This window comes from Lycorma delicatula, chromosome 9 (genome assembly GCF_047948215.1).
Source record: "Lycorma delicatula isolate Av1 chromosome 9, ASM4794821v1, whole genome shotgun sequence".
Taxonomy (NCBI): domain Eukaryota; kingdom Metazoa; phylum Arthropoda; class Insecta; order Hemiptera; family Fulgoridae; genus Lycorma; species Lycorma delicatula.
Window position 1 is genome coordinate 89,505,350 of NC_134463.1, and position 14,556 is coordinate 89,519,905.

At 27.4% G+C, this 14,556-nt stretch overlaps 1 protein-coding gene across 1 annotated transcript in view; it reads right to left on the bottom strand.

Moving 5' to 3' along the window:
• The window catches only part of LOC142329819 (tetratricopeptide repeat protein 39C-like), a 68,395-nt gene that overhangs the window by 1,398 nt on the left and 52,441 nt on the right, over window positions 1-14,556 (bottom strand). The window contains exons 9-10 of the mRNA XM_075374672.1: window positions 7,971-8,222; window positions 727-941 (exon numbers count right to left, since the gene is read on the bottom strand). Of these exons, the coding sequence (XP_075230787.1) occupies window positions 727-941; window positions 7,971-8,222 (467 nt within the window). The remainder of the gene's footprint in view (window positions 1-726; window positions 942-7,970; window positions 8,223-14,556) is intronic.

Sequence of the window (14,556 nt, forward strand, 5' to 3'; positions counted from 1 at the left end):
TATGAGCCTAATATTTCTTCACTACAATAATTCATTAATATCTCAAGATTAACTTTTTCAAAAACGTAATAACTGAATATCTTTTCCTTTCTGACTGGTTTAAGACCATTTTAGAGTAATCTGAGAAATTATTTTTAAGAAATTTTGAATCACTGTTACAATCCCTTATTTTGTATTTTTCATTGGTGCTATTTGAAAATATTTATTAAATGAGTTCCTAATTTCCCAATTATCTGATGATAAACACAAATCAACAACTTTTGACATATGTAATTTCCTAAATCAATAGGAAATCTTTCTTATTTCTTTAAAAAAAAAAAAAAAAAAAAAAAAAAAAAAAAAAAAACAATTAGCTGCAACAAATATGTCAATAGAAGCACATAAAGAAATTTGAAAAATATTATGTAATTGCTCAAAGTAGGAACTTGATGTATTGAGAAATTGCTTTTTAACTACTGCAACATCAATTTGGCTTCCAAGAGTAATGAAATAGTAAAATTGTTAATTTATTGTTAACAGCAAATCATATTTGAAGGGTACATTAAAAAATATAAATTAAAACTTATTTTTGGGTATTCATAGTGAAAAATTATCATAATATTTTCGGAGAATACAAGAGCTGAACTTTTACATAAATAAACACAATAAAATGCAAAATTGGTAAACCAGAATCACTGATAATTCCTGATACATAATTTATAAAGCACACTTTAAATACACACTTACCTGAGATTCTTTAATCAATAAAACAGCTAACTCATATAGAGCAAAGGCAGTAACATGGCTATCTTCAGCTGTGTCAGGTAAGTGCGACCGAACAGACAGCACAGAACGAAAACTTTGTACCGCTTCTTGTTTTAATCCCATACAACATTGTGAAGCTCCAAGCAGTAATAATTTCAATCCAACCATCGGTTCATCACCTTTTATCTGCTCACAATCTAGCGATCAAATAATTTACATTAAGAATTAAAACTTGTATAATTAAGAATTACTTAATAATTTATATAATGAAATATTCTAACAATACTCCCAAATTATTCTAATATTTTAAGACATTTAAATTTTTAATTCTATTTTTATACATACTGGTAGAATACATTATTTCACTTTTTCTTTACTGAAGACTTCATTCTTTTTCAGAACTCAATTTCTTACTATTACGAGCTAATCCTTTAATTTTAACATGCTTATTATACTATTTTTTGATAATTTTAATATGTGTACAGATGTTGTAGTTTAAAGCTTATGTTTCCATTCATTTTAACTCTTTGTTACAACACCTTTTTTCTCCTGTAATTTTCTTTAAATCAATCAACGTAAATACCTGTTCTGGGTTCTTCTAGATCCTAACATGACTTCAAGAATATAAATTGATCTTGCAGAATACCATGACAAGAAATCTTGTTTACCCTTGCCAATGATTTACTTTATAACTATTGTTATTTTAACAGACTTCAAAAAAGGAGAATTAATTTGACTGTATTTTTTTTTAATGTTAATTGATTTTGATAATTTTTTTTAATTGAAAAAGTATACTTTCTAAATTTTAGCCAAAGCTGATTATAATCTTAGGAAAAAACCAAATGGCTCTACACCTTAGCCGCTGACTTCTCACACCAGTAGTATCATGTTGCTCTATGCCCTGTATGACTAGGATATTAATAACAGTCTACATTATCGTTGTTCAGTCTCTGTGGAAATATTCATGGCATTTCTTTCTCTATTTTTCCTTAAACAATCATTCCTTTCGCAGCAACTTTCCTTTAAATGTCGCTGTCTCATTTGGGCAGCATGTTTAGTAGGCCTACCCATATTTTAATTATATAATTACATAGATATTAGATAGCACTAAAAATTGTGAAATAAAATAATTTATAAAAAATAAAAACAAAAACACAAGTTAAATAAAAAAAAGTACCTATAATCTATATAATACAAACCCTACTTCAAACAATGTAAAATTGGTAATAGAAGTTTTACTATAACAAAATGAGATCTATAAAAATGTAATAAAACAATGAAATGCGAAATATAAAAATATGATATAAGAATACTTTATAGATGCTTAGCTACATATATCACCAATTACAAATGCCTTAGCTCTCACTCTCGCTCCCTTAACTCAAGATGGGGTATAATCATAAGATGCTCTCTCTTAAATGCTCTTGAGATCCAATTTTACATGTGGGAATCCCATTTAGCCACCTAGTGGTCAGTTGGGGTACTAACTTTTCATAATTTTATGTTTAATTTGTGTTGGCTGGCACCGACTTCAAAAATAGTTACTTGTTGTAAATACTTCTACTTTAGTTAATAAATAAAAATATAATTATTTGTAACTTTTTAAAACTATTATTTTTTGAAGTTTGTTTTTATTTTTTTTATATATTATTTTATTAATAACAGTTTTCCAAAGAAGAAAGGAGAGAGCAACACCAAAATATTGGTGTGTTTTTTAATCAACTGTAACACAAGGGGAAACTCTACCACCTCATAGTGCACAACATTACTTGTAGACATCACTTTTTCTTGGTATTGTTATAATTTGCCTTTTTAAGTGAAGATAAAAAAAAATTAACTTGTGTGTGTTACATATATTACTGTTTCTCTAAAATAAAAGAAGATATGTGTGATAATTTTTAACCACATTAAAGGCCATTTGTTTAGTATCTAAACAATGTCTAATATTATTTGTATAATTTCTGATGTAGCGACCTTGTAGAATCCTAATGTAGCTCCTTCACTTAAGTCTGAAAAAAGCTCACAAATGAGCTAAATAATTCAATCAAGAAATTTGTATAATATTTAATATTATATATTACACTGTGTATTGCAGGAAGTTCCTGCCATACTTTATAGGTATATTCCACTCATCAAAATAATGAAAAATATTTATGTAAACATTAATCTAGCAAAAGATTTTGTCTAGATTTCTGTACTAAAGTTCAAATAATGCTATACACTAAAACTCTACAAAAACACAAATTATTGGGCAAATTTAGTGATTTTAAATGAAATTTTACATGAAAATAGAAATACAGATCCCAGAACTGCATATCCAGTAGTTTCTAATAAAAATTACTGTAAAACGTAACAAATTGCAGTTGAAAAGCATGCTATTTATTTTAGGTTTATTATAATTATTTTGTTAAATTATCAACAATGAAAATAATACTGAACAAAATTTATTGAGAATTTAACTGAAAAAATTGCTATAATTAAAATTAATAAAAACTGAATAAAATTAAAAAAAAATCACTTTTATTGAAAACCAAATAAACAAAACACTCTGTACAACCAAATGATAAGTTAAAAAGGTAGGTCTTTTTAAGATGTGGAAGACCAGACGCTACCTTACACACAATTCATTGATTTTTACAAAACATCTCTTGTCATCTGACAGTCAGATAAGAATTAAAAAATTGCATTAACTGGACTCTTTTTTGCTCAAACATTGGCATTTAACATAGTCAAATGGTTTTGGTGAAAATAACATTATATTAAAAATTTTATGGCTAATTTGTTTAAATTCTCCAAAAATACTTTTAACAATTGATTCAACTACTTGGAATTTCATTTTATTGGGAAACTATGTTGGTTAGATGAAAGAAAAAATGTGTTCAAGGAATTCACTCGACCAGTTTTTAAGACAGACTCAAAAACTTTACAAATAAATGAAGCATTTCATGCAGCAATAACTAATTGGTTACAGAATATTACTTTTTATAAAAATAGGAGTAACTCGTTTACTTTAGGAAACATGTACTTAGGTACATTAGGAAAATAAATATTACTCAGAAAACTTTTAATGTTAGTTGATTGGGATAGTATCAAATCTGTAACTTTTAGAAAAATCTAATAAACCATTAATGTCAATACTGTGACAATCACTCAGAGCTTTATAAATAACTTTGCTTCTAAGAAAAAATACTTTAAAGGAATGGTTTCTTGTCTACTTTGTCCATGTCTTAGTTAATTCTATAGTTAAAACTCCTGAAAACAAAGTTGTAATACTTTCCTGGCATTGTTATTTATGGTATATAGTGGAAAAATATTTATACATGAAAAAATTACATAAGATTTCTTTTTTGGGGTGGGGATAAAATTATCATTACATATTTAAATAAACCTAAAAAAGTTTAAAAAATTGAAAAAAATGAGTGCTTTTAATTTTTTTCTGCTTCCAAACCTTCTAAAACAGCTTCCAAGAAAATTCATTGATTTTTCTATGTTTACTATGTTAAATGGAAGAAACTAAAAAAATTCCACTAAAAAATGTACAACCATTAAAATGTTACCTAAGATTTATTTTTAAACTTTAATCGGCTCCCCCACCTCCTAATATTGGTTCCTAAGTATTTTTTTTTTTGGGGGGGGATTGGTTGTTGGACTAGTACATTAAATTAAATTGTTGGACATTAAAATAAATTTAGTTAAAAGACATGCAATAAATAAGCAAATAGCTTTTTTTAATTTTTGGGGAAGAGGGAATTTTAAGAATTTTTTAAAAAAATGCTAAGATAAGCAAGCACACATACACTGAGCTTAAATAAATTTGTAAAAATTTTGAGAAAATTGACCCTCAAAAGGAAATATTGATCCCAAAATTATCAACAATTTTTGTGATATTTGCAGAATCCATTCTACCCCCTCCTCACCACTAAAATTTAAAATATAGATCACCATATTTAATAGGACTGTCCAGAATCTCAATAAGTAAACTTTAAAAACAATCTACTCTTTTCTTACCGTAAAGATCTTTCACAGTTACAACTTTTTTTTATCAATCAGGACTGCGATATTTGGTTATTACTAGCTAAGTTTGATACACTGCTTCTTGACAAATGTTACTATTTTAAAAAATATTACTACCATAAATTCTGAAAGCTAACTGTTACTCTAAATTTGCGATATTTTTTTTATATTTACTGTACTGTACATTAAAGATCATTTTTGAAGATGATGTTTTAAATTTACATTTACATCATTCCAGTTGGCAGCGAAGTTGTGTTGTTCAAGTTTTGTGATTGTTAGGATTTATATTTTGTAATAAGTTTTTATTTCTTTTTGTTTTCTGATGTAATTGTAGAATTATGTACAGACTGATGATGTGGGATCCTGGGAAAGTCAACTTTTGGTATTAGTTTTTTAGGTTTTTCTGTTACTGTATTTCACAGTTAATTTGTTGTTGTTTGTTGTATATTATATTGTTTTTTTGGTAAGACAAACCTACTATTTGTCTCATCTACCATGCTGAAATAAATGTTATGAGATTAGATGAAATAAACGTGTTCATTTATTTCACGTTCATTTATTACAATAAACTAATTTATAATGTATCTTTTGTTCAAAGAATAATAGTTCAATTATGTTTCTTCATTACTTAAATGCTATACACTTTGATGTAGGAAGTAAAACAAATTTTCATTTCTTTTATCTTCTAGCTGAAATACACATTACTCCTGAGGTTGTAAGGATTTTATTGATTAATCAATGCAATGGAATTACGTTTTTTCATATTTAATTGTTGTTTGATAATTCAATAATTTTTTAAAAGTAAAATATTTATTTTCTTTTTTTTATTGAAATATGAGGAGTGTTTAAGTACCATTTTGATATATACCTGCTGCAATGTGGCTAACACAGTTTCATGCATGTACATTAACTACATCTGTTGGCTTGTCACAAATGTTGTTACATGATTGTTACTCTTTGTTTATAATTTCCTGTATAAAATCTTCTTTAAAATGACTACAATTAAAGACAGTTCTAACAATTGTGAAATAGGTGCGTAATCTGTTTCTTAAATGCAAGAGGTATGAAAGTGGCCAAAATTCATTGACAGATTAGTAAAGTGCATGGGGATAATACTACATTCGATAGAATGGTAAGACAATGGGTTAGAGCATTTAAAGAAGAGAGAACAAAAGTACATGATGTGGCACAGGGTGAGCAACCATCTGTCAATGGAAAATGTGAGAATAGATATTTTATGATTTCATTAATATGTAATGAATTTCCTTTAATTCTTCAAAGTGTTTTCTCTGAAATTATGGCAGAACGCTTAAATTATCAGAAGTTGTACTCATGCTGGGTACCAAAATGCTGACTGAGTTGCACAAAAACAAAAAAAAAAAAATATGTAGCTTAGGCTTTGAATTTTCTTATGAGACACAGCAATGAAGGTAATCCGTTTTTAAGTTGAATTGTTACTGGCAATGAGAAATGGGTGTCTTACATTACACCAGGATCAAAACAATAGTACATAAAATGGAAACAATCAACATCTCTCAAAAAAAGGGTAATTAAAGCAAACAATATCAGCCTGGAAAATCAATGCACTGTGTTTTGGGATAGACAGGGGATTTGACTAAACTGCATCATGCAATCCAAATCAGAAGGCATAGCACACTCAATACAGGAAGCAGGCTGCTTCACGACAATGCTCAGCCACACAACAGTTAATCATCTCAGGTGGCAGATTATTATGAAGCTGGAATGCAGAAGGTGATCACATGATACGGGCAAGAATACGTGGAAATTATGTAGAATTGTAGATCAGGCTTTCATGTGAGTATAAATTTTTTTATATTCCTTGTACATCCTCGTACATTCCATATTTAGGATGAAGCTATCTCTACACATACCATTGATCCCTAAGTAACTTAAATAAATATTTAAAAACTACATTAGATATGAAATTTTTTGCTCTATTAACTTTGTTTATTCAAACAGAACTAAAAATCACATCTATGAGGAGATTGATAAAAATAACATATTTTTGAGTAATCTACATAACATATGATTGAAACTTTATTTATATTCAAAAATTTCATAATTATTAAAGTTATTTGACCTGCCATAATTATAGAAAAATCATGTGAATCATGATTCTGACGTTTTCCAACACAACTCAGGATTTAAAATCAATTTGGCTATAAAAATTTCAAGCATGACAGTCTTCATAACAAATTAAGTCTAATTAACAGATTATCTTGTAAGTTATAGCCACATTTTTAGTACAATTTAATAGTGTCTCTTTTTCTGTTTGGAACCACTGTAAGGTATTACTTCAGAGTATGAAAGAGGATGATATGTATGAATGTAAATGAAGTGTATCTTGCACAGTCTCAGGTTGACCATTCCTGAGATGTGTGGTTAACTGAAACCCAACCACCAAAGATACAACAGGTATACATGATCTAGTATTCAAATCCGTTTAAAAGTAACTGCCTTTACTAGGATTTGAACCTTAGAACTCTTGACTTCAAAATCAGCTGATTTGTGATGACGAGTTCAAGATTAGATCAACCTGGTGGGTCAATTTAAGTGTCTAAAAGCTATTTAAGTCTAATTTGAATTTACTAAAAAATTTGCTTATTATGATAAGTAATGTTATTTCTTCATCCTTTGTTATATTAGTATAATTTTTTATAAAATGAGTGGTTTCATCTGGAGTCATTGGAGGATGGTGATTTTCCTTTTCCTTTAAATTTATTATTCTTCTCAGAATAATTTATTTCTTTGATACCAGAGAATTTATTGTAGCTATAATTTAGGCGCTCACAGGCATATCTAAAAAAATAAAACCACACATTAAAAATATCAAGGACTTTCTAGAACTTGACTATTTTCGTGGAAATAAAGACTCATTTCACCTAAAGCTGCTTCAATGTTAGTATAAGTATTCCATGTGAGTCCTAGTTTGTTTATAATCTCTCCACAATAAAAACTACTTCAAATGAGGGGTTCCTTTTTCCTTGCCAGTTCATTTTTATATCTAAGTAATTTGGTATGCTTTGCTACCATTAATACTAATGAGATTTTTTTATTTTGAAAAACTGAGCCATGTCATATCTAGAATAAAAGAATCAATTAATGGTTTCCAGTTAGTCTGAAAATGATCCTAATTGACAAGCAGTAAAAAAAAATTATTACTTGTTACTAAAAAAATAAAATCCAGTTACCTTGAGCAATATTATTAATTTTTTGAGCTGAAGGTAAGGCATTCCAAAGGAAGAGCATTTCATATGCTAATAAACGACAAAATCCAGGTTCCTGTCCTGTAATCATATTTGCTCTACGACAAATAAAATCTTCTAATTGATTTACACCTGATCTTGAATTATTAGATGTATTATGATCAACTGAAGATATGTTTTTAACTTCCTGTGCTAATTGGATAGATTCTTTTGTCTGTTCATTAGCTCCAGCACTAACTAAATGCAAAAAAAGAAATAAAATTAATTGACAAATTAAAAAAAAATAAAATAGAATGTCATGAGATTTTTTAAAGAACAAACAAAAATTTAGGAAAAAGGTAATAAAAGTTTTACAAAATAAAAAAATCATTATCAAGTAATAAAAAAATCATTATCAAGTATTAAAAAAATGGACAAACACATTAGTAATAATGTGTTAATAATGAAGCATAAATAGGCACCACCATATTAAAACATGGACATTAAACATTTAAAACTGGAAAGAGGTTTTAAACATTTAATTACAGTAAATTAATCATAAAGTAATAAGTTGAAATAAAAATAGATTTTGACTACAAATGCGTGAGGAAAACAAACAAATATCTTACGTTTATACAGCAAAAATTTATTTTTCAATTAAGCAGCATAAAGTGACCGACAGACAAATATTAATTTTAACAACCAAAACACTTTGTACAAATAATTAATGATTAAGAAAATTAGCAATTTAATTCAGTTAACAGATTAGATATTATGTGCTTTGAGAATATTAAATTATAGCCTTTTCCCTACTTTAATACAATCTATCACAATAATTTAATTTGGTCTGCAATCCCTTTTGTACAGTTCTCAGTAATAAACTAGCTATTCTTTTGTCTTTTTAATCTGCTTCTAACAAAGTGTATGAACAATCTCATAGCTTAATTTCTTTTTTTTAAATTTTATTGTCATCACAACCTTTTCTTCTAATTATATCAATTCTCTCAGTTTAAATTATTTTTTTAATTTATTACATAATTAATTTTAATTTAAAATGATATAATCATTAATAAATGCAATAGTTAACAATTTAACATGTCAATAATTCTTTTACATAAGGTTTGCATAAAGATTCATTATACACAGATATGGCAACTCACCAACTTTACTATTATGGCCAGTAATGTGGTTGAATCCTCTAAGGTGGGATTCTCCTGCTTGTTTATAGATAAACTGATATGAAATTAACTTTGTAATGTTCTCAGTGTATATTCTTTTTTAAGAACAACTATTACTTTGAGATAGATACAAACTTCATTATAATTCCTATCTGCCATAAATATGGAGATATTGCAGGAGACACAATAACATTTTACACACTTTATACAGTTTTAAAACAAGATGATCAAATTACTATATCTAGGCTTAAACTTATGAAATTGAATAAACTTACAATTATGAAACACTTGGCTACTTTTTTAACACTATGAAGAATAAATCATCCAATTATTTTTCAAAAATAATTGATTTTAGTTAAAATCTCAACTACAAGGATAAAAGGCATAGTTTTTAATTATTGGTTATTAGAATTTATCACAACCAAAATTGGTTATTTAGAATGACCACAATAATTATGATTATACAATTTGGAAATAACAAATCACTTTATGAAAATCCTTGTAGATTTTGGAACATCTCGCCATTTAGTAATAATATTACAGATAAATGTCACATTCCGGTGTGTCTATGTTGTATGAATGTGTTCTCTCTTTTTTAGTACATCATTGCATCGCTTAATTAACTTTTACCTGTGAGGTCATTCACAAGAAGGAATGTATGTTTTTTAACCAGAAATTGTGTTTATTCTCCTGCAACTTTTAAATAAATTAATGAATTTCTTGCCATTTTCTCAAAGCCAATTAAATATCTGAAACTGTGTACTGCTTTTAAATTATTTTTTCAGGTGATAGAATTTTATGAAAACTCTATATGAACATACAACTCATATCACAGTTTGCTGCTAACAAGCATTCTTTCGCAGATGCATTTAAGTAGTTTTATGATAATCTAATAAAAAATATTATATATTGTTTTGCAGTTTGTTTTTCTATTTACATTACATGTAACTTGATTTTTGTTGTTATGGTTAATTGGAAGAGCAGGCCTGATGGTTTTAACTTTACATTAATAAATTAATGCTACATTAATAAATGGCCTGCTACATTAATAAATTACTAATGTATGAGGCCAAATTAAATAATATGACAATATACTGATACCATAAAATCTTTTTAATTTTGCTACTTCATAAATGAGAGTGCATCATGACTGTACAAAATACTTTATAGTCCTCTAAAATTTGTTCACATAAAGTATTTGACCTTATTTTTACTTTTGAGAAGCAGTTATAGTCAAGAAGCAAAGTGGGACCACCTCTATATTACTGTTGATACACAGGCATGGTTTATTTTAGAGTTATCAGTGAAAATAGTCCACATTTTTTACGTACAAAAAAGTTGGATACTTTCAACACAGGATGATTCCAAATTGCATGGTAATCTCTTGGGAAATAATTCATGTCATATTTCCCTCACCCATTCCTTACACCTAGTCTAGTACGTTTTTAATTAAACATGACATTTCTCTGGTTTTCCAAGTACTTCAGACTTTAGATATGGCTTTCTATTATTTTAACTTATTCATTAAGCTGAGGATTCTGGTTTGTTATAAAACAAGTCAACATACAGAAATAGCATTCTTAAACAAAACTTAAAGTTTTGAAGATTTAACATTCTTACTTTTTTGAACATACTTTGTGTTTTCGACAAATTACAGGAAATTCTTATTCATAAAAATGATTTAAAAAACTGATCTCTGCGTCTCATTTTCACCACTCTGAATATGTCAATAAACAAAATTACCATTAGTGGGCTGCCATAACCCACAAGACTTCACCAGCAACCACACTCAATATGTTACAGTGTGGTACGAAGTTTCAAAATTTGGCATAATAGAACCATATTTTTTTGAGGATTTAATCGTAGAGTAACAATAATGGCTCATCAGCATGTAAAAATGTTATGCGTCTTTTTGCTACCGAAACTGAATGAGAGCTTGGTGATGGAATTTGGTTCCAAAAAGATGGTGCTACCATCTATATAGCTTACTTGTTTCTTTAAGAAACTTTTCCAGGATGTTTGATTTCATGACACAGTGACATTCCCTGACCAGCATGTTCACCTGACCTGGCTGTTTGAGTCTTTTTCCTTTGGGGTTATCTTAAAGATAAAGTCTACTGCGGTTGATTGCATTCAATTGCATAACTCAAGGAAACCATTCAATATGAAAGTGCAGTACTGCCACGAGTTACATTACAAATTTTAATTTGATACATTAAAATTTGTAATACTATGAAATACAATTTTATTATTGTCCTTCCAAAATCATCAGATTATTCTGCTGAACTCACAAACTTTACTGGAGTCATTTCAGAAACTTCAGAAGACTGTTCCCAATCTAGATAAAAAAAAATATATATTTTGTATATCACACTTATTTTTAAGTAATTTGTTCCAATTGTTTGTATTTATTATTTTTTGGTATAATTACTTTTTTGGCTTTTGTAAATAATTTTTTGTTGATAAATTTTTATACCTTGTTTTCATATAGCTGACTTTGTTACAGTATAATACATATTCATAGATGAAGAAATTTATTGAACATTGTGTAAATACCTAACTTACAAGATCTACATTTTTAAGAATTAAAATAGTGTAAACAATAATTTACCATAATTATATGGTAAATTATTATCTTACCACAGAGTATTTAAAAAAAAAAGATTAATAAAGATTAGATTAAAAAGAATTTTTATAAAAAAATTTGAAAATAAATCAACAAATCAGAAATGCATATTCATAATATATTTACATAAAAAAGGTTGTAGTACGTTGCTTTAATTATGATTTCACGTGTTTAAATGTAAAAGCAAATACACAATTATAATGTGAAAAATAAACAACATTAAAAAATATAATTAGAGAGGTTTTAATTCATAAAACCATTCACAAATTCTTATTGTTGTGATGTCAGATATGCTATTTTAATTAAGTTGAGATAAATGAAATAAATTTTTGCAGGGGATTTGAACCTGAGAACTGGTCTGATCTAGAAGCAAGTAAGCTATAACAAACTGTCTGGTTAGTTATGTTGCTGCAATGCTTGTTGTTCATTGGGTGAAATGGCTCCTATCTGCTGGCAATGCCAGAAAATTTGTGGTCTGTGTTACTTCTCACTGACTAGAGAATGTTATAAGTGGAGCTTTATGTGAGTGTTAAATAGGGCACTCCAGAAAGTCCAATTTTTATTTCAATGCAGTTTGTTTGCCAATTTGATACAGAATGTTTTTTCTAAATTTTTTTTTAATTTTTAAGAAGAAGGTTGGTTTCTCTATTAAATGATTGTTTAAAATTATTTAGGAAATTAATTTAATGTGATATCTATTTATTTGAATTTGATAGATTTCTCCCCATTTTTTTTATCGTTATAGATGTAGTAAAGACATAAATAGATGTAACTTGTCTTTTATACAACTTATAATCTGTTATCTCTATAACATGTAAAGACTTTTAAAATTAGATTATAAAATATTAAAAAAAAAAAACAAGGTCATCCTTTTCTATTTATATACATTATTGAAAGCTAAGTAAGGAATAATTACTTCAATATGATTAGTGAATTTTTCAATAGAAATCTTTCTGATTTTTATATCAAGGTAATATTATTTTGGAAGATTACTATTATTATTGAGACTATAACAATTTCTTCACCACTTAACCAAAAAAATATTTATTTACCAATTTTTTTTGTTAAGTAATTTTGATCAATGTAAGATCTTGTCGTTTTACTTTTCTTTATCTTATCCGCTTAATTTTTATTATTTTTAGAAATAGAAATAATTGGACATTTCTTTGGTAACAGAATGTCAAAGAAACAGTAATAAAAAAATTGTGCATACTCAAACAATAACAGAATTTACTGAAAATTAGTATATTATTATTGATATTAATTAGTATATTATTATTTTACATAGAAAAAATACTTACTGAAGCAATAATGTTAGCAACAATAATTTTTTAAACATATATTTATTGTAATAAAGCAGTTTTTTTTTAATTTTTGAATATTAATTTATTATACATATACGTATATATATATATATATCAGTAAAACTTCCCAATATTGGATACGGCTTGGGAACAACAATCTGTCTTATTTACATGCGTCAGTTATTCAGAAAAATGTGAATACAGTATTATGTTCAGTTATTGTACCGAAAAAAGCTTTGAATAGAACAGTACTGCATATTTATTTTATGTAAATTAAAATTAAAAAAAAAAAAAAAAAAAAAAATAAAAATAGTTACTTATTAAAATAATTACAAAAATTCAAGCCTTTTTTACTGTTTTTCTAAAAATAAAACACTGTTCTCTATGTTCATACTGTAATCGACCAACAAAATAAGAGAATAAAATTACTGTACTATACTAAAAATGGAATAAAAAATAATGTAACTACAAAAATATTAATCAAAAAAGCTATAGTATACAAGAATATTAATCAAAACACATGTACAAAAAATAATGTAAAAATCAAATACGATATGTATAATTTATTTACATGTAGATGGTTTAAAATTGCTGTCTAGTTTAAACTAAGTCCTGGTACAAATTTTTTTTCAGTAAATGATTGCACTTCAGATATTAAAATATCCTTTTGGTAATCTTTCTGGTATTCCCTGGTAGCCTTCTGGTAATCCTTTTTGTAAGAAATAATCTCTCTGTTGCTTCCTTACTTGTGATGGTAATTTCGAGTTCAGTATTGTCAAAGTCATTGTCATTTGTTAAGTAGTTAACTCTGACACAGCAATAAGATCATGGATATCAGTTGGTATGTCCTCTGTGTTGAGCATGTCGTCAATGTTCAGGAACTCTTTTGTAGTTTCAAAAGGTTCAATAAATTCTTATAATTCACTCTCTTCCACAGAATTTTCATTTAGTTCAATAAGCTTCTCAATGTCTGAATTGATGTTAGTTTGTGGACGTTTAATACCAGCTTTTACAAAACTGTTGTAATTTTACTTTCACTGTTACTACAACAGTAACCTGCTTTATAGACATATAAATCCGTAAAACTGCATCCAACACACTATAGCTTTTAGAAAGCTCATCAGCATCTGTAACTTAATTCATTGTCGACATTAAGTATCATTAACATCTTTTTCTGCACTGAATTATAAAGTTTTGAAATGATCCTTTGATATTGGTTGATATATTACAGTAGTATTTGGGGGAAGTAATATCAATTTTACATCTTCTAAGCTAACATTAGGGTGGAATTTTGAATTGAACAACAATAGTATGACTTTCCTACTTTGCCTTCACATTCTGCAATCCCAAGACTTAACAACCAGTCCATCATTATGTCCCTTAGTCATCCAAGATTTTTGATCTGAATACTATTCAATTTCTAATAAATTTATGTTCATGTCCTTAAAATATCATGGCTTTGAAGGTTTGCCGATTATTATTGG